The sequence below is a fragment of the Macaca fascicularis genome, chromosome X (genome assembly GCF_037993035.2).
Source record: "Macaca fascicularis isolate 582-1 chromosome X, T2T-MFA8v1.1".
In the NCBI taxonomy this organism is placed as follows: Eukaryota; Metazoa; Chordata; class Mammalia; order Primates; family Cercopithecidae; genus Macaca; species Macaca fascicularis.
Genome location: NC_088395.1, coordinates 54,739,413 through 54,759,127, shown reverse-complemented (window position 1 = coordinate 54,759,127; position 19,715 = coordinate 54,739,413). Strand labels below are relative to the sequence as shown.

The 19,715-nt window shown below is 44.6% G+C and overlaps 1 protein-coding gene across 1 annotated transcript in view; it reads left to right on the top strand.

Moving 5' to 3' along the window:
* Nucleotides 1-14,508, top strand: part of ITIH6 (inter-alpha-trypsin inhibitor heavy chain family member 6) — a 43,899-nt gene extending 29,391 nt beyond the window's left edge. The window contains exons 7-13 of the mRNA XM_005593681.5: nt 4,375-4,546; nt 5,302-7,335; nt 9,149-9,241; nt 10,292-10,327; nt 10,493-10,606; nt 12,894-13,271; nt 14,169-14,508. Of these exons, the coding sequence (XP_005593738.3) occupies nt 4,375-4,546; nt 5,302-7,335; nt 9,149-9,241; nt 10,292-10,327; nt 10,493-10,606; nt 12,894-13,271; nt 14,169-14,380 (3,039 nt within the window). The 3' untranslated portion in view covers nt 14,381-14,508. The remainder of the gene's footprint in view (nt 1-4,374; nt 4,547-5,301; nt 7,336-9,148; nt 9,242-10,291; nt 10,328-10,492; nt 10,607-12,893; nt 13,272-14,168) is intronic.
* The last annotated feature ends 5,207 nt before the right edge of the window (nt 14,509-19,715 follow it).

The window sequence follows — 19,715 nt, the reverse complement described above, 5'->3', positions numbered from 1 at the left end:
GCAAAAACTGGAAAAATTCCCTTTGAAAACTGGCACAAGACAGAGATGCCCTCTCTCACCACTCCTATTCAACATAGTGTTGGAAGTTCTGGCTAGGGCAATCAGGCAAGAGAAAGAAATCAGGGGTATTCAGTTAGGAAAAGAAGAAGTCAAATTGTCCCTCTTTGCAGATGACATGATTGTATATTTAGAAATCCCCATTGTCTCAGCCCAAAATCTCCTTAAGCTGATAAGCAACTTCAGCAAAGTCTCAGGATACAAAATCAATGTGCAAAAATCACAAGCATTCTTATACACCAGTAACAGACAAACAGAGAGCCAAATCAGGAATGAACTTCCATTCACAATCACTTCAAAGAGAATAAAATACCTAGGAATCCAACTTACAAGGGATGTCAAGGACCTCTTCAAGGAGAACTACAAACCACTGCTCAGTGAAATCAAAGAGGACACAAACAAATGGAAGAACATACCATGCTCATGGATAGGAAGAATCAATATCGTGAAAATGGCCATACTGCCCAAGGTTATTTATAGATTCAATGCCATCCCCATCAAGCTACCAATGAGTTTCATCACAGAATTGGAAAAAACTGCTTTAAAGTTCATATGGAACCAAAAAAGAGCCCTCATTGCCAAGACAATCCTAAGTCAAAAGAACAAAGCTGGAGGCATCACGCTACCTGACTTCAAACTATACTACAAGGCTACAGTAACCAAAACAGCATGGTACTGGTACCAAAACAGAGATATAGACCAATGGAACAGAACAGAGTCCTCAGAAATAATACCACACATCTACAGCCATCTGATCTTTGACAAACCTCAGAGAAACAAGAAATGGGGAAAGGATTCCCCATTTAATAAATGGTGCTCAGAAAACTGGCTAGCCATAAGTAGAAAGCTGAAACTGGACCCTTTCCTTACTCCTTATATGAAAATTAATTCAAGATGGATTAGAGACTTAAATGTTAGACCTAATACCATAAAAATCCTAGAAGACAACCTAGGTAGTATCATTCAGGACATAGACATGGGCAAAGACTTCATGTCTAAAACACCAAAAGCAACGGCAACAAAAGCCAAAATTGACAAATGGGATCTAATTAAACTGAAGAGCTTCTGCACAGCAAAAGAAACTACCATCAGAGTGAACAGGCAACCTACAGAATGGGAGAACATTTTTGCAATCTACTTATCTGACAAAGGGCTAATATCCAGAACCTACAAAGAACTCAAACAAATTTACAAGAAAAAAACAAACAACCCCATCAAAAAGTGGGCAAAGGATATGAACAGACATTTCTCAAAAGAAGACATTCATACAGCCAACAGACACATGAAAAAATGCTCATCATCACTGGCCATCAGAGAAATGCAAATCAAAACCACAATGAGATACCATCTCACACCAGTTAGAATGGCGATCATTAAAAAGTCAGGAGACAACAGGTGCTGGAGAGGATGTGGAGAAATAGGAACACTTTTACACTGTTGGTGGGATTGTAAACTAGTTCAACCATTATGGAAAACAGTATGGTGATTCCTCAAGGATCTAGAACTAGAAGTACCATATGACCCAGCCATCCCATTACTGGGGATATACCCAAAGGATTATAAATCATGCTGCTATAAAGACACATGCACACGTATGTTTATTGTGGCACTATTCACAATAGCAAAGACTTGAAATCAACCCAAATGTCCATCAGTGACAGACTGGATTAAGAAAATGTGGCACATATACACCATGGAATACTATGCAGCCATCAAAAAGGATGAGTTTGTGTCCTTTGTAGGGACATGGATGCAGCTGGAAACCATCATTCTTAGCAAACTATCACAAGAACAGAAAACCAAACACCGCATGTTCTCACTCATAGGTGGGAACTGAACAATGAGATCACTTGGACTCGGGAAGGGGAACATCACACACCGGGGCCTATCATGGGAAGGGGGGATGGGGGAGGGATTGCATTGGGAGTTACACCTGATGTAAATGATGAGTTGATGGGTGCTGACGAGTTGATGGGTGCAGCAAACCAACATGGCACAAGTATACATATGTAACAAACCTGCACGTTATGCACATGTACCCTAGAACTTAAAGTATAATAATAATAATAAATAAATAAATGAAAAAAAGTAATAAAAATAATAATAATAAATATAAAGACACAGAAAAATCAAAAGCAAAGGGATAGAGAAAGATATACCATGCTAACACAAATTAAAGAAAGCTGGCTGGGGTAGCTGTATTAGTTTTGGACAAAATAGACTTCAAAGCAAGGAAATTTTCAGCAATAAACAGTTGCATTATATGATATAACAATAAAAGAAATATAATGGTAAAGGGGAAATTTTCCAAGAAGACAAACAATCCTTAATGTGCATGCAACGAACAACAACATACCAAAATATATGTAGTAAAAACTGATGAAACTGGAAGGTAAAAATATATGAATCCACTATTATAATTAGAGAGTTCATCATCCCTTTATCAGTGATTGACAGATTCAGCAGGCAGAAAATCAGTAAGGACATAGTTGAATTGAACAGCACCATCAATTAACTGGATTGAATTGACATTTCTAGAATACTTTATTCAACAACAGCAGATTACACATTCATCTCAAGCTCACATGGAGCATTTACCAAGATAGACCATATCCTTGGCCTTAAAACATACCTTAACAAATTTAAAATAATATAAATCATACCAAGTATGCTTTCAAATCAAATGAAATTAAACTAGAAGTCAATTACAGAAAGATAGCTGGGAAATCTCAAAGTAATTGGAGATCAAACAGCACACTTCTACAATCTATTCCTGGTCGACAAGAGATTCTGACCTTCAGGACCTCATAGGCTCTCACTTTTCTACTGCTCTTCTCAGGAAAAGCTATCCTATTAAGTCTCTTCTCTCTCAATGGAAACAAGAGTATGGTGCTTAGCTCCCTGTCCCAGAATGTATGACTTATCCCCAGAGCTCTCCCTATGGCAGAAAAGACTCTAATCCACTTAGAAGCATTAAAGACATTTCCTATCAGTTTAAGGTGTAGAGAAAGGTGGGTCTCAAGTGTCCTGCCTGTGGTCTCTGAAATCCATACCTATATAAAGGATTGAAAGCATAATATCATAATATTGTGCTTAGGGTCACTGGACTTAAAACCTCCCAAATGTGGATTTGAATCCCTTGTCCATCAATGACTAGCTGTGTGACCTTAAGCAAGTCACCACCTCTCTGAGTCTCAGTGTCATCACCTGTAAAATGAGGATAATATTAGTACCTTCTTCATTGTGTTGCTGTGATAATTAAATGAGCTGATGCATCTAAGGATTTAGCACAGAGCCTGGAACATAGCAAGTGTTCTGTAAATGATACCTAATAGTAGATCCTATATACTGTATTCCCTGAACCTCCTATGGGCCTAGCCCTATGTTAGTGTTGCCATAGAGAAGGGAGACAAGAAAAAGAAGCATTATAAACCCTTCTCTCAAAGAGTTCAATATTTGGATAGAAAGTAAAAATATTTCATGTAAAACAGTCAGTGAGCAGACTGGGACAGGGAATATCTAAGTGAGAAGGGCATGGGTCAGGGTTGGCAATTTAAGGAAGAACTTTCCAGAGAAGGAGCAATTGAAAGAACAGTAAAGATGTGAATAAATAAAGGGAAGTTGGAGAGGAGTATGCTATCTAAAGAGCACAAAAGAGCAAGGTTTATGGAGTTAAACTGGAATCTGAGTTTTCTAGGGGCTGGTGAGACTAGGAAGAAATGGAGGGTGAGGCAGAAGAGCAGATTACAGCAGAACTAAAGCATGGAAAGTCATTGAAAGGCAGCTATAAAGACCTGGGATCATAAAGGTCCTAAACATTAGAATTCTGGAATCATTGAATCCTGGGTCATGGAGCCCAGGAACCATATAGCAAATGAATTCTAGAGCTCTAAAAACATGGAGCTTGAACCTTTTAGACCATCAGCGTCCAATATGACTTTTGTGATGACAGAAATGACCTAAAATTCTGTGCTATCTCATATAGTAGCCACTGGCAACATGTGGCTATTGAACACTTGAAATGTGGCTACTGCAAGTAAAGAATTAAATGTTTAAATTTTTCTTTAATTTTAGCTAGTTTATATTCAAATATAAGTAGCTACATGTGACTGTTATTAGCTACCATATTAAACGGTGCAGTTCAATGCCTTGGAACCCATATTTTCACCTGAGAATCCTAGATTCACAGAGTCCTGCAGTCAGAGGGTCTTAAAACCATATAACACTTAGATTTTAATGCCTTGTGTAGAAAAAGCCTTTCAATCTCATAGACCTCAAGTCTTGTCCCATTCCCTTCATTTCATCCATATCCCACAGACTAAAAAGGCCATGAATGTGATCCTCAGTGACCTTCGAGCCAATGACTACTTCAACATCATATCCTTTTCTGACACAATTAATGTCTGGAAAGCTGGAGGCTCTATCCAGGCCACCATCCAGAATGTCCACAGTGCCAAGGACTACCTGCATCGCATGGAAGCTGATGGTTGTAAGTGTTAGATCTACCCACTCAAATGGGCAGGCTGTGGTGATATGGGAAATTCCTGAAATCCTCTCTTCATTTCCCCATCCTCCTCAACTCTCACAGTGCCTGAAATATCAAGACTACATTTCACACAAATGTGGTCCTTGGTCCTCTGTGTTCTCCCATCACCCTTTCCTTGTAGAAAGAGCACAGCTGATTCTCCATGTGTCTTAGGACACATTTCTTTTTGGCCTCAGTTTCCTCCTCTTTAAAGCAAACACTTGAAAGAATTTGCTAAACTTTCTTTAAATCAATAATCTATATATTTATTTCCAAGCATTTGAGGAAGCTGCTGCCCTGATTCTAGCTTTTGAGCAATCGTCTCTGACAACTACTGAATTCTCCTCTATCCACTGCCTCCTGTCAACTCTGTCCTTTCTTCCCCTGTAGCAAGAAGAAGGCGGGGGGGTGCTATCCTTGGGAACCTGCCAGTCTCACTGGGGAATGAGACATCTCCCCCCTCGACCCTGCACCACCAAGGAAACAGACAAAGAACAGTGTGAGACAGAGAGTGATAAAAGCCAAGGACATGTGGGCCTCAATGTCAGATTTCAGCAAGTCTGGGTGGGAGTGGAGAAGTTGGGAAGGAGAAACAGTGGATACTGCCTGAGCAAAGATAAGGAGCTGCGAGCCTGGGAGGTTGGTGAGGTGCCCAGTTTGTCTGCAATGGGGGTAGAAGTGACCAGAGAAGATGGTCTCACAATCTATTCCCCAATTAGGGACCGACATCAACTCAGCTCTGCTGGCAGCTGCTTCAGTGCTGAACCATAGCAACCAGGAGCCTGGGAGGGGCCCCAGTGTGGGGAGGATCCCTCTTATCATCTTCCTGACAGATGGGGAACCCACGGCTGGCGTGACGACCCCCAGCGTGATCCTCTCCAATGTCCGTCAGGCAGTAGGCCACAGGGTATCCCTTTTCACCTTGGCCTTTGGGGATGATGCTGACTTTACACTGCTGCGCCGCCTGTCCCTGGAAAACCGGGGAATAGCCCGGCGCATATATGAGGACACTGATGCGGCCTTACAGTTGGAGGGCCTCTATGAGGAGATCTCCATGCCTCTGCTGGCAGATGTGCATCTGAACTACCTGGGTGGCTTGGTTGGGGCCTCCCCTTGGGCCGTTTTCCCCAATTACTTTGGTGGCTCAGAGCTGGTGGTGGCAGGACAGGTACAGCCAGGCAAACAGGAACTGGGCATCCACCTGGCAGCCCGTGGCCCCAAGGATCAGCTTCTTGTGGCCTGCCACAGTGAAGAGGCCACCAACAACAGCCAGAAGACCTTTGGTTGCCCAGGGGAGCCAGCCCCCAATGTGGCCCACTTCATCCGCCGCCTCTGGGCCTACGTCACCATTGGAGAGCTGCTGGATGCACGCTTCCAAGCTCGTGACACCACCATTCGCCACCTGCTGGCTGCCAAAGTCCTCAACCTGTCCCTTGAATACAACTTTGTCACACCTCTGACTTCACTGGTCATGGTGCAACCCAAGGAGGCCGGTGAGGAGACCAGGAGACAGACCTCCACCTCTGCTGGGCCAGACACCATAATGCCCTCATCCAGCAGCAGGCATGGCCTAGGGATAAGCACAGCTCAGCCAGCCTTGGTGCCCAAGGTCATTTCCCCCAAATCAAGGCCTGTGAAACCAAAGTTCTACTTATCCTCAACTACTACTGCCTCTACCAAGAAGATGCTAAGTTCCAAAGAGTTGGAGCCATTGGGAGAGAGCCTTCATACCCTATCAACGCCTACATACCCAAAGGCCAAAACTCCAGCACAACAGGATTCTGACACCTTGGCCCAGGCAACTCTCAGGACAAAACCTACCGTTCTTGTGCCCTCAAATTCTGGTACTCTGTTGCCTCTGAAGCTCAGCACTCTATCACACCAGAATCTTGATATATTACCCATGAACTCCAAGACACAAGTCTCACCTCTGAAACCTGGCATCCCAGCCTTGCCCAAAGCTGACACTGTGAAACATGTTACTCCACTGCATTGCAGACCTGGTGCTCCATCACACCCCCAACTTGGGGCACTCACATCACAGTCACCTAAAGGCCTGCCACAGTCAAGACCTGGAGTCTCTACACTTCAGGTTCCCAAGTACCCACCACACAGCAGACTTAGGGTTCCTGCTCCCAAGACCCGAAACAACATGCCACACCCCAGGCCTGGAATCCTCTTGTCCAAGACCCCTAAAGTCTCATTATCTCTTAAACCAAGTGCCCCACCACACCAAATTTCCACAAGCATATCAATTTCCAAGCCTGAGACCCCAAATCCCCATATGCCCCAAACCCCACTACCTCCTAGACCTGACAGACCAAGGCCCCCACTTCCCGAGAGCCTAAGCACATTTCCAAATACAATCTCAAGTTCCACAGGTCCCAGCAGTACCACAACCACCTCTGTCCTTGGAGAACCCCTCCCCACGCCTTTTACTCCCACTCTGCCCCCTGGAAGGTTCTGGCATCAGCATGATCTGCTCCCGGGTCCCCAGAGGACCAGACAAGTTCTGAGACCATCTAGGCCAGTAGTTCCAACAATGAGCCTACTCAACAGCTCCAGGCCTACACCAGAAGGCAGCCCTCCAAACCTGCCAATCTTGCTGCCTTCTAGCATCCTCCCTGAGGCCATCAGTCTGCTCCTTCTCCCCGAGGAGCTACAGCTGCTGTCTGAATCAATGGTGGAATCCAAGTTCGTGGAGTCCTTGAACCCACCAGTTTTCTATACCCTCCTCACTCCTGATGAAGATGGTGAGTGCCATGGGTGAGGGGTCGAGCCATGAGGGTAAGCTATGAATGGACAGTACTAGGAGCTGGGAATCTACAAGGCTTATGTAGACTCCAGTGATGGGACAGCTGCTTCCTTGCTTGATTGCTTGCTTGCTTTGGGACTTTGGACCAGTTACTTAACTTATCTGGGCCTCAGTATACATGCACGGAATTAGAGGCCTTGGGAGAGGAGGAGTGTTGAGGCTGGGAAGGCTGAACAGAAACAAATTGGCCAAGGGTTAGCTTTGACATTTGCTTTGTTCGACAAGAGAATTGTTGATGCTTCCCAAGCAGGGGAGGAATGCATCATTGGACAAGGCGGGTCTTATTGGTTTTTCTGTGCTCTGTGAATAGTCCTGCTTAATGACAGGGGTAGAAGAATTGGGGAAGATAATTAAAATTATCTTTAATTTCCAAAAAAACTATGAAATAATAAGTTAACATTTGTCAGCTCTTCCTATGCACAAGTACTGCTCTGCATATTGTACTTGTCCCTCATTTAATCCTCACAAGAAACTGTTGACATCTTCATTTTACACGTGAGGAGAATGAAGCACAGAGAGGTAAAATAAATTTCTCAATGTCACACAGCTAGTCGGAGAGTTGAACTCATACAATCTGGTCACAGAATGAATGTGATTCACCACTCCAGTATCCTGCCTTCCTAAGAGAAGGAGTGACATTTCCTAGGTGACCTTATAGGGCAGGATTAGAACACATTGAGGGTGCCTAAATCACAGGGATGCAAATTTGGGTATGACATCCTCTACATGCCTCTCTCCTCAGACACCCCTCCAATATCCTATCCACCCTCAGTTATTGACAATGCTACCTCTAATATATTTACCAAATCCATCCACTTCCCACCACCCCAAATGTCACTGTGCTACAGCAAACCACCATTGTATCTCACCTAGAAAACTGTTCCAGCCTCCTCACTGGTTTCCCTGCTTCCTCTCCTGTCCTGCTACAGGCCAATCTCTCCCAGCAGCCAAAGGGATCCTTTAAAGACACAAATCATGTCATGCACTTTCCCTACTTAAAATCCCTCAAGGGTTTCCCATCATACTTAGAATGAAGTTAAAAGTCCTCTTCATGGCCAACAGGGTCTGTGTGATCTGCTGCCTACCCCCCTTCCTCTATGACCTCACCCTCTCCCACCCATTCTCTGAACTCCGGCCCTACTGGTCTCTACTTTGCTCCTCCAATGAACACCCTACCCCATCTTCACCCAGGAACTTTTTTCAAGCTACTCTCTCTGCTTCATAATCACCTGACCAGCTTTGTCCTACCCCTTCCTGCTGCCCTCATCCCTTCCATTACCCTTCAAACTCCAGCTCATGCCTTAGATCTCAGCTCAGATCTCCTTACCCACCGTCCCCCAAGCAGGCTACTTCAGGTCTCTGTTTAACTCCTTCGGTCATCCCATTATTTTTTTCTAATAACATTTATCACCATTTGTGATAAATTATGATTTCATTCATGTCTGCCACCCCCTACTAAATTACGAGCTTCACCAGGTCAGAAACTATGTCTCTAGTTTTCACCACCATATACCTGATACCTAAGCAATGCCTGAATGAATGAATGGACAAATGAATGTACAAATTCTATAAGGAAGAACTTTGAACATATCTGAGCTTGAAAGACTAAGAGGCTGTGGAGAGCATAAGGTCCCAGTCCTGGAGATGGGCAGGTCAGCCTGCAGAGCCAGTGAGGGCTCTCCTTGTCAGAGGATTGTGAGCTTTTGCCCTGGGAATTTGAAGAGTTTTCTTATTTCTTTTGTGCTTGGCAGGAAGTCCAAACTGGGATGGCAATTCTGAGGAGATCCTGGGGGGAGCTGGAGGCAGCATGGAATCTCAAGGAAGTTCTGTGGGGTTAGCAAAAGGTGAGCAAGGAGCTCCCCTGACAAAGATCCCCTGGGCCTTCATTTCCATTCCATTAGAATTCTTATTGACATTGTGGGAGCCCAGAGGGAGGTAACGTATTAGTTTTCTATTGTTGTGTAACATTTACCACAAATTTAGTGGCTTAAAACAACACCAATTAATAATCTCACAGTTCTGTAAGTCAGTAGTCTAGAAATAGCTTAGTTAGATTCTCTGCTCAGGGTCTCACAAGACTGAAATCATGGTGTCTGTCACACTGAGCTCTCATCCTCTTCCACACTCATTCACTTTGTTAGCAGAATTTAGTTATTTGTGTTGCTGGGACTGAGGTCCCTGTTTACTTGCTGGCCGTTGGCTGGAGGATCGCTGTCAGCTGCTAGAGGTTACCTGGGGCCACTCTCAGTACCTAAAAATCTCCTGCATTCCTTGCCATGTAGTCCCCCTCCATCTTCAAAGGCAGCCATGGAGCATTCCCCTAATGCCAAACTCTTCTCACATTTTAAATTTCTCTGACACCTCTGTCTCTGACCTCTAGATGCAAATTTTAAGGGCTTACATGATTAGGTCAGGCCCACCTGGATAATATACTCTTCATAAGGTCAATAGGGTCACATGAAATAACCTATTTCTGGGAGGATATTTCATGATATTCACAGCTCTGGGGATTTTACAGAGTGTGTACACCAAGGGATCCTGGGGGCCATCTTAGAATTCTATCTACCACAGGCAGAGAGCAAGAGAAAATAGCATTTGGGCTGGCCTTGAAGGATAACTAGAAATTCATCCTTGGTAGTTAAGGGAAAGGAAAACATTCCAGGTGGCAGGAAAAACAGGAGTAAAGGGTCCCTAGGAAGAGAAGGTAGGACAGTCATAACAATAGTTTGGTTGGGCTAGAGCCTAAAGACTGGAGAGCTAGGCAGGGACTAGATTTCAGAAAAGCCTTAAATGCTGAACACAGGAATTTGGCCTTTATCTGGGAGGAGGTCCCAGAATTCCTAGGGATGTGATAGATTAGTCCCTTCCCAACACAGTCTCTCTCTCCTTTGCAGGCACATTGCCTAGCATCTTCACCTTCTCCTCCTCAGGTAAGCCAGTCACTCCCATGGCTTCCCTCTTTGAGTACAGGGGAGCTTGTGCACTGGGACTGGGGCTGGGGAAATAGACATAACCTCTTCCCTTTCCCTACTCTCTCTTCCCCTCTCCCTTCCATTTATTCTTTTAACTTTAGACTTGTATCTTCTGCCTTGCAGTGGACGGGGACCCCCACTTTGTGATCCAAATCCCACACTCAGAAGAGAAGATCTGCTTCACACTGAATGGGCACCCTGGGGACTTGCTGCAGCTCATAGAGGACCCAAAGGCAGGTACGAGCCCTAAGAACTCCATCCCCATACACCACAGTTGGATAGATCCATGTCAATAACCCTAGACATTTGTGGGCTAATACCCCAGACACATAGCAATGCACCTCACTAACACATGGTAACACACAAGAACACACCAAGACACACATGAAAACACACGTGAATACACTCAAACACCAAGATACTCACAGATAAACACACAAAAGGGCATAGAGTAAACTCACACAAATATGATGGAACTTCAAAAAGTTTGTGGTAAAATGGAATTAAACGATAAAAAATTAAAAACATAAACATTATTTCTCAACATAAGCTCCATCAAATACAAGATAAGCAAGGATAGCAGTCATTTAGTCCATCCATAAAGAACTGAGCGTCCTGGGAATTTAACCATGTTAATGTAGTATTTTATACATTATTTAAAAATGAAGAAAACTGGGTGCCCTTTAAAGATTGTTTAAGATCAGGAACCAAAAATAAGTCAGAAGGAGCCAAATCAGGACTGTAAGGTTGATGCCTAATGATTTCCCATCAAAACTCTTGAAAAATTGCCCTTGTTTGATGAGAGAAATGAGCAGAAGCATTGTCATGGTGGAGAAGAATTCTCTGGTGAGGCTTTCCCAGGCATTTTTCTACTAAAGTTTTGGCTAACTTTCTCAAAACATTCTCATAATAAGCAGATATTATCATGCTTTGGCCCTCCAGAATGTCAACTAGCAAAATGTCTTCAGCATCTCCAAAAACCAGTTGCCACGACCTTTGCTCTTGACAAGTCTGCTTTTGCTTTGACTGAACCACTTCTACCTCTTGGTAGCCATTGCTTTGATTGTGCTTTTGTCTTCAGGATCATACCAATCATACCGATAAAGCCACGTTTCATCTTCTGTTATACTTCTTTAAGGGAATGCTTTAGGATCTTGATCCCACTTGTTTAAAGTTTTCATTGAAAGCTCTGCTCTTGTCTGCAGGTGATCTGGGTGCATCTGGTGATGGTTGTGGCACCTGTCGAGTTGAAAGTTTACTCAACTTTAATTTTTCAGTCAGAATTGTGTAAGCTGAACCAACTGAGATGTCTATGGTGTTGGCTATTGTTTCCACTGTTAATTGCCAGTTCTCTTCAATTAGAGCATGAACAAGATGAATTTTTCCTCGGAAATTGATGTAGATGGTCTGCCGCTGCAGGCTTCTTCATCTTCAACATTGTCTCATCCCTTCTTAAAACGAGTTATCCATTTGTAAAGTGCTGCTTTCTTTAGGACATTGTCCTTATAAACTTTTCATAAAACACCAATAATTTTACCATTCTTGCACCCAAGCTTCACCATAAATTGTTCTTCCTTCAATTTTAGCAGAGTTCATGCTGCTCTGATAGGCGCTCTTTTCAAACTGATGTCTTGTCCTTCTCAATGCTTCAAACTAGATCTGGTTCATCTGTGTTGTAACAAATTAGTTTATTTTGGTGCAAAAAATTTTGAAATCCATGCATAGTTTTTCATAAAATGCATTTTCCATGAACTTTTTGAAGACTCCTCATACACACTGTGGTGTGCATATTTTGACACTCCTTCCACCCACAAATATGCAAATATGCACCTAGACACATGGTGACACACAGTACATGCCCAGATATACACAATGGCATGCACATCAACACACTTGGGCATACAAGCACTGAATACCCCCGGGTTAATCCCAATTTCCAGGAATTCAACACATAACAGGCAGCAAACACACTCTGTTACTTTAGTTATATGAAAAACACTGATGCATAGAAATACCCACCAAGCCAAACAATGACACAAATCCAGATGCACACACACTGACACTCCAGATACACATCAGTACACACCAACACATAACCAGGTACACACAACATACACTACTGCACAAAGACATATAACACCAACATATCCAGAGGCACATACATAAATGTACAACCAAATATATGCACTCTAACATACCACCTTCTCCAAACATGCAGATGTACTGATATGCCCAGAGTTACTCATATGAACATAACCAAACACACACATTACACACTCAGAGGCAAACACACATATATATGCAAACAACCACACTGGGGTAAGCATGTGCACACATACTATATGCCCCCACCCCACACACTGCTCAGGAAGCAGCAGCCAGGTGGACCATGGTAAAAGTAGTTCTATCAGGAGCTGGCCCTCTAGCTACAAATCTGCACTACTTCATCTGCCCATGCTGTGGGTGACCATGTAAACGACCATGCAAAAGCCCCCGCTCCAGGCCCACACTCCCCTCCCTCCAGGGCTGCACGTGAGTGGGAAGCTGCTTGGCGCACCACCAAGGCCGGGCCACAAGGACCAGACTCGCACCTACTTCCAGATCATCACAGTCACTACAGATAAACCCCGGGCCTACACTATCACCATCAGCCGCAGTTCTATATCTTTGCGAGGTGAGGGTACCTTGCGCCTGTCCTGGGACCGACCTGCCCTACTGAAGAGGCCCCAGCTGGAGCTCTATGTGGCTGCTGCAGCCCGCCTTACCCTCCGCCTTGGGCCCTACCTTGAGTTCCTAGTCCTCCGGCACCGCTACAGACATCCCAGTACCCTGCAACTACCCCACCTGGGGTTCTATGTGGCCAATGGCTCAGGCCTCAGCCCCTCAGCCCGTGGCCTGATAGGTAAGTGCAGCTGAGGCTGAGAGGGGCCAGGGAGCACCAGCCCCCAAAAAGACTCTGTCAGGGTGAAAGGCACCTATACCCCCAACCAGGAAGAGGAATCAGAGACAGGCTCTTCCCTTGGGTAGCTCCTCATCTTGACAGAGGATAGACCCAGATATGGATACTGAACACAGGAAGGGATCATTGCTGGACAGAAAGCTGCCCAGGGAGCTAGAGAAAACCAGAGTGGGGGAACTTGCCCAGCCTCAGAGCTCAAGAAAGACCTCCTGGAGGAGGTAGACACACCCACACTGAGTCTGAAAGGCTAAACAAGAGTGGAGGAAAGGAACAGAAGTTGGAGGAAATGGAGTTGAGTTGTCAGAGTTGAATGCTAGGATGAGGAATTGGGCTTTATCCTGAAAGCAATGAGGAGCCATGAAGGGTTATAAGCAGAAGAGAGACACAGTCATATCTGGGTGTTACAAAGATCCCTCTGGAGACAGCTATGAAGGGAGGTTGCAGAATGCCAGGCTATAGGTCAGGAGACACTGGCAGAACCTAAAGCAGAGGCTCCCATCAAAGAGCGACAGTGGGTTGAACAGATATTTTTACCTCCTCTAGGTCTCCTCCCTCCTCTTGTCTCCTTTCTAATCTTCCCTGTCTTCTCCTCCAAGCCTGGCTGCCCCCCTTTCTCTGCCATCTCATCCACTTTGGCTCCCTACTTCCATATTACACTCCAGCCCCATCTGGCTCCTGCACAGTTCCCACAATGCCCAGCCTCTTCCCTCCTCTGGTCCTTTGCTGCCCCTCCTTCTTCCTCCTTTAAATCCCTCTGGATTTCCTGCTGAGTTTCCTTGCAGATCTCTGAGCAGGGACTCAGGCCACCTCCCTGACTAGCACTGCATCTCTCTCCCTCAGGGCAGTTCCAGCATGCAGACATCCGACTGGTGACAGGACCTATGGGGCCATGCTTACGAAGGCACCATGGCCCAGATGTGCCTGTGATTCTAGGCAAGAGGCTGCTGAAGGACTCACCAAGGCTGCTGCCCCGCTGGGCTTCCTGCTGGCTGGTGAAGCGCTCTCATGTAGAGCTGCTTCTGGGCCACCCCTACCTCTCCTATGTCCTGTGATGGCTTCTGAATTCCAGAGCCAGGAGACCCGAATTTGGGAGATCTGGAAACCAGGGCATGGGGTGAGCCAGGGACAGAGACCCAAGGACATGGAAGCACACACAGGGACACACAGACTCACGCATGTTCTAAGGAACACATATCCCAGCGTATAAAAATACATAGGCATGCAGAGACGTAGAGTCAGGGACTCCTGAATCTTCATTGTCCTTTCCCTGACTCCTATGGCATATTTGAGGTTCTCAGAGTTTCCCTAACAAACCGTGCTCACTCCTACCACTGGACCATTGCATGTGTTTTTCCTTCTGCATGAGACACTCTTCCTTTGTTCCTGTAGGTGAATGTAATTCACCCTTCAAGTCCTTGTTGTTACCTCTTCTAGGAGGCCTTTCCTGATGCCTGCCCTAGATTGAGTTTGGTCCTGTCCTCTGGGTTCTTATAGCCCACCCCCACCCCTCCACGCTCACAGCACTTATACTGTGTAGTAATCATCTGTTTACTTGTCTGGATCCCTGACTTAGACTGTGAGCTCTTTGAGGGCAAGGACATTTTCTGAATCATCTATGTAACCCCAGTGCCTCTCACATAATAGGTGCTTAGTAAATATTCATTAAAAGAATGAATTAATTAACAAAAAAGGATCCCATAACATAGCAATAGACAGACATATATACATACTCACAACCAAAGACACAGGATCACACCCAGAAAAACTGTGACAAGGACACAGATATGGATGGAGAATAGAGGGACAGATAAACTTATGGAAACACAGGAATCACAAAACAAACATGGACATAGGAGTATAGAGACATTAAAAGATGGGGAGAGGGAGCCAGGGTGGCAGCATCAGGGACATAAACTCAGAGAAAAAGGAACAGATGTTCTCTGGCTGCATCTCTGTTTCTTCATGGTTTTCAGTTACTGTCCCTGTTACAAAGAGGCAAAGAGTAAAAAAGGTCACTTAGGTACAGACACAAAATGAGTAATGTAAAGACACTGATATATAACTATATACAAAGAGATAGATAAACACAGAGATTCAGACGCAGAAGCAGAGGTATCAAGACACACAGAGACATGGGGACATAGGTATCCAGGGAGACACGGACCAGGACCACAGTCCAAGACACCAAGGTCAGAGGGGTAGAAACTCAGAGATACACCGACATACTGATTTGCAGACATGAGGCAGAGAATAGGAGAAGAACACAGAAACACAGGGCCAGAGACATATAAAGATGTAGAAACAGAGACGTTACACAGACCCAGGCTTGGTAACAAAGATAGGGATATAGGCAAAGGGATACACTAAGAGTGAGACAGGAACACAGACTCATATGTACACAGATCCATAGATAAAGACATGGAGACTCAGACACTTGAACAGTTACAAGAAAAGAGATAAGGTTCAGGACAGAGACATAAGGACAGGCATGATGCAGACCCAGGTAAAATGGGGACATTGTGACATAGTGAGACAGACATTGGGAATTCAGAGACAGAGAACCCAGACCAAGTAGATATAGGGATGTGAGCCCACAAACACAGTCATATGGACCCAGGCTAGACACAGACAGAAACACAGGGACATGTCTAGTAAGATAGAAACAGGAACAAGGAAACCTAAACACATAGATCAGACAGACAGAATATCAGCAAATGGGCATAAACATGTGACCAAGAAGTATATCCAGAGAAGCAAGGATGCAAAGTCACAGAACCAAAATGCACCTGGCAACACCAGAAAAAGTTACACACAAATCGACAACCACAGCCACAACAGAAAGCATGGAAACAGGGAATCAGACCCGGGTACACAGAGATAGTGGCTTAAAGATAAAAAGATGTGGAATCAGACACCAGATGCAAACAGAGAGGCAGGAACACAGAGGAGGTGAGCCAGGCCAAAACAAAACCAGGGGCAGAGTGACACAGAAAGAGAAACAGATACAGAAAGATATGCTGACAAACAGACTCATAGAAATGTCAACAGCCATGGGAACCCAGAGAAAGAGACACAGGAACTGAAAAAGAGAGGGACTGAATCACAGAACAACTTAAAACACAACCACAGTAACATAAAGAAACAATAATACAGAGATATTGACAAAAGCTGGGGAAAATAGATGGAGAAGAGGATACAGAAATACAGAGACACAGACATGGAAAGCAAAGTTCCAGAAATGCACAGACTCGGGGACTCACTAACACAGGGCATATGGAAAGAGGCATATGCAGATTTATGAATACACAGACCCTGGAATACAGAGCCTCAGAGACACCCAGACAGAAGAACACAGAGGGAGACAGTGTAAGATGGCAGAATAGAAGGCTCCACCTATCATTCCCCGCCTTCCCTGCAAGGACACCAATTAAACGACTATCTACACACACACAAAAAGCAGCTTCATAAGAACAAAAAATCAGGTGAGCACTCACAGTACCTGGTTTTAAACTTCATATCACTGAAAGAGGCACTGAAGAGGTAGGAAAAACAGTCTTGACTCACCAACACCACCTCCCCATCCCCTAGCAGTGGCTGAGGGGTGTGGAGAGAGAATCTGACTACTTGGGAGAGGGAAAGCACAGCAATTGAAGTGAGGCATTGAACTCAGTGCTGCCCTGTCATAGCAGAAAGCAAAATAACGAACTCAGCTGATGCCTGCATGCAGAGGGAACATTTAAACCAGCCCTAGCCAGAGGGGAATTGCCCATCCCAGCAGTTGAAATTTGAATTCCCACAAGACACACCACCTTGGGCCAAAGTGTTTTGGGGCCCCAAGTAAACAGGAAAGGCAGTCTAGGACACAAGGACTGCAACTCCTAAGCAAGTCCTAGTGCTAAACTGGGCTCTGAGACAGTGGACTGGGGAGGGGAGGGCACTCAACCAACAGAGACATTAGGCAGGGTGGCAAAAGGAGTACTGGCACAACACTTCCCCTAACCCCAGGCTGCACAGCTGACAGCTCCAAAAGGGACTTCTTCCTTCCACTTGAGGAGAGAAGAGGGAAGAGTGGGGAGGACTTTGTCTTGCATCTTGGATATCACCTAAGCTACAATGGGACAGGGTACTGGTCAGAGTTGTGAGGCCCCCTTTCTAGGCCCCAGTTCCCAGACAACATTTCTAGACACACCCTGGGCCAGAAGGGAATCTGCTGCATTGAAGGGAAGGACCCAGTTGTGGCAGGATTCCTTGCCTGCTAACTGAAGAGCCCTTGGTCCCTGTATAACTAACAGTGATATCCAGGTACCATGTCAAGAGCCTTGGGTGAGACTCTGAGACTTGCTGGCTTCAGATGAGACTCAACACATTCCCAGCTGTGATGGCTATGAGGCAAGACTCCTTCCACTAAAGTAGAAGGAAAAGTAAAGGGGACTTTGTCTTGCACCTTAGGGGTACCAGCTCAACCTTGCAGGGTAGAGCACGAAGAGGTCTCTTAGGGTTACCAATTCCAGGTATTGGATCTTGGATGGCAATTCTGGACCTGCCTTAGACCAGAGGGGAGCCCACTGCCCCAAATGGTGAGTCCTAGGCCAGGCAATATCCAACACAAGCTGACTGAAGAACCCTTGATTCTTAAGGGAACATCAGCGGTAGCCTGGCAGTACTCCCTGTGAGCCTGCGGTGGCAGTGGGCATGGGGCAAGGCTCCTCTGCCTTAAGAAAAGTGAGGGAAGATTGGGAAGAACTGTGTCTTATGGATTGAGGATCATCTTAGCTACAGTACAATAGAAAGCCAGGTAGATTTCTAAGATTTTTGACTTCAGTACCTGGTACCTGGGTGACATCTCTGGACCTGCTCAGGGCCTGAGGGAACTCACTGCCCTGAAGGGAAGGACATAAGCCTGACTGACTTTGCCACCAGCTGATTATAGAGCCCCAGGGTCTTGAGCAAACATAGGTGGTAGCCAGAGAGTGGTTATGCCAAGACTTGGGTGAGGCCCAGTGCTGTGCTGGCTTCAAGTCTGACACAGTGCAGTTTTAATAGTGGTGGCCACAGAAGTGCTTGTTTCACTCCACCCAGAATTCCTGGTGGCTCATAACAGAAAGACTTGTTTGTTTCGGAGAAAGACAGAGAAAAGAAAAAAGAGTCTCTGCCTGGAAATCCAAAGTATTCTTCCAGATCTTGTCCAAGACCATCAAGACAATAATTCTACGAGTCTGCAAGAACCACAGAATTACTGGACTTTGGTTGCCCCTAATGCAGATAGAGCTTAGATCACAACACCCAAGTCTTTTCTAATATCTGGAAAGCCTTCCCAAGAAGGATGGGTACAAACAGGCCCAGACAGTGAAGCCTAAACTAAATACCTAACTCTTCAATGCCCAAACACAGGTGAACATTCACAAGTCTCAAGACCATCGAGAAAAGCATGACCTCACCAAATGAACTAAATAAGGCACCAGGGACCAATCCTGGAGAAATAGAGATATGTGACCTTTCACATATTAAAGAAATGCGATATCAAAGAGAATTCAAAATATCTGTGTTAAGGAAACTCAAAGAAATTCAAGCTAACACAAAGAAGGAATTCAGAATTCTAAGAGATTGAAATAATTTAAAAGAAAGAAACAAATTCTGGGACTGAAAATGCAATTGATATACTGAAGAATGCATCAGAGTCTTTTAATAGCAGAAATGATCAAGTAGAAGACAGAATTAATGAGCTTCAAGACAAGCTATTTGAAAATTCACAGACACAAAAGAAAAAAGAATAAAAAACAATGAAGCATGCCTGGAGGATCTAGAAAATAGCCTCTATAGGGCAAATCTAAGAGTTATTAGCCTTAAAGAGGAGGTAGAGAAAGAGATAGGGGTAGAAAGTTTATTCAAAGGGATAATAACAGAGAACTTCCCAAACCTAGAAAAAGATATCAACATTCAAGTACAAAAAGGTTATAGAACACCAAGCAGATTTCTCCCCAAAAATACTACAGCAAGGTATTTAATAAGCAAATTCCCAAAGGTCAAGGTTAAAGAAAGCATCCTAAAAGCAGTGAAACAAATAACAGATGATGAATCTCCAATGTGTCTGACAACAGACTTTTCAGTGGAAACCATAAAGGCCAAGAGAGAGTGGCATGGCATATTTAAAATGCGAAAGGAAAAATACTTTTACCCTAGAAAAGTAAATCTCATGAAAACAACCTTCAAACATGTAGGAGAAATAAAGACTTTCCCAGACAAACAAAAGCCGAAGGATTTCATCAATACCAGACACGTCCTACAAGAAGTGCTAACAGGAGTACTTCAATCAGAAAGACAAGGATATGACTGAGGGATAAATAATCACCTGAAGGTACACAGAAAAACACAGAATATAACACTGTA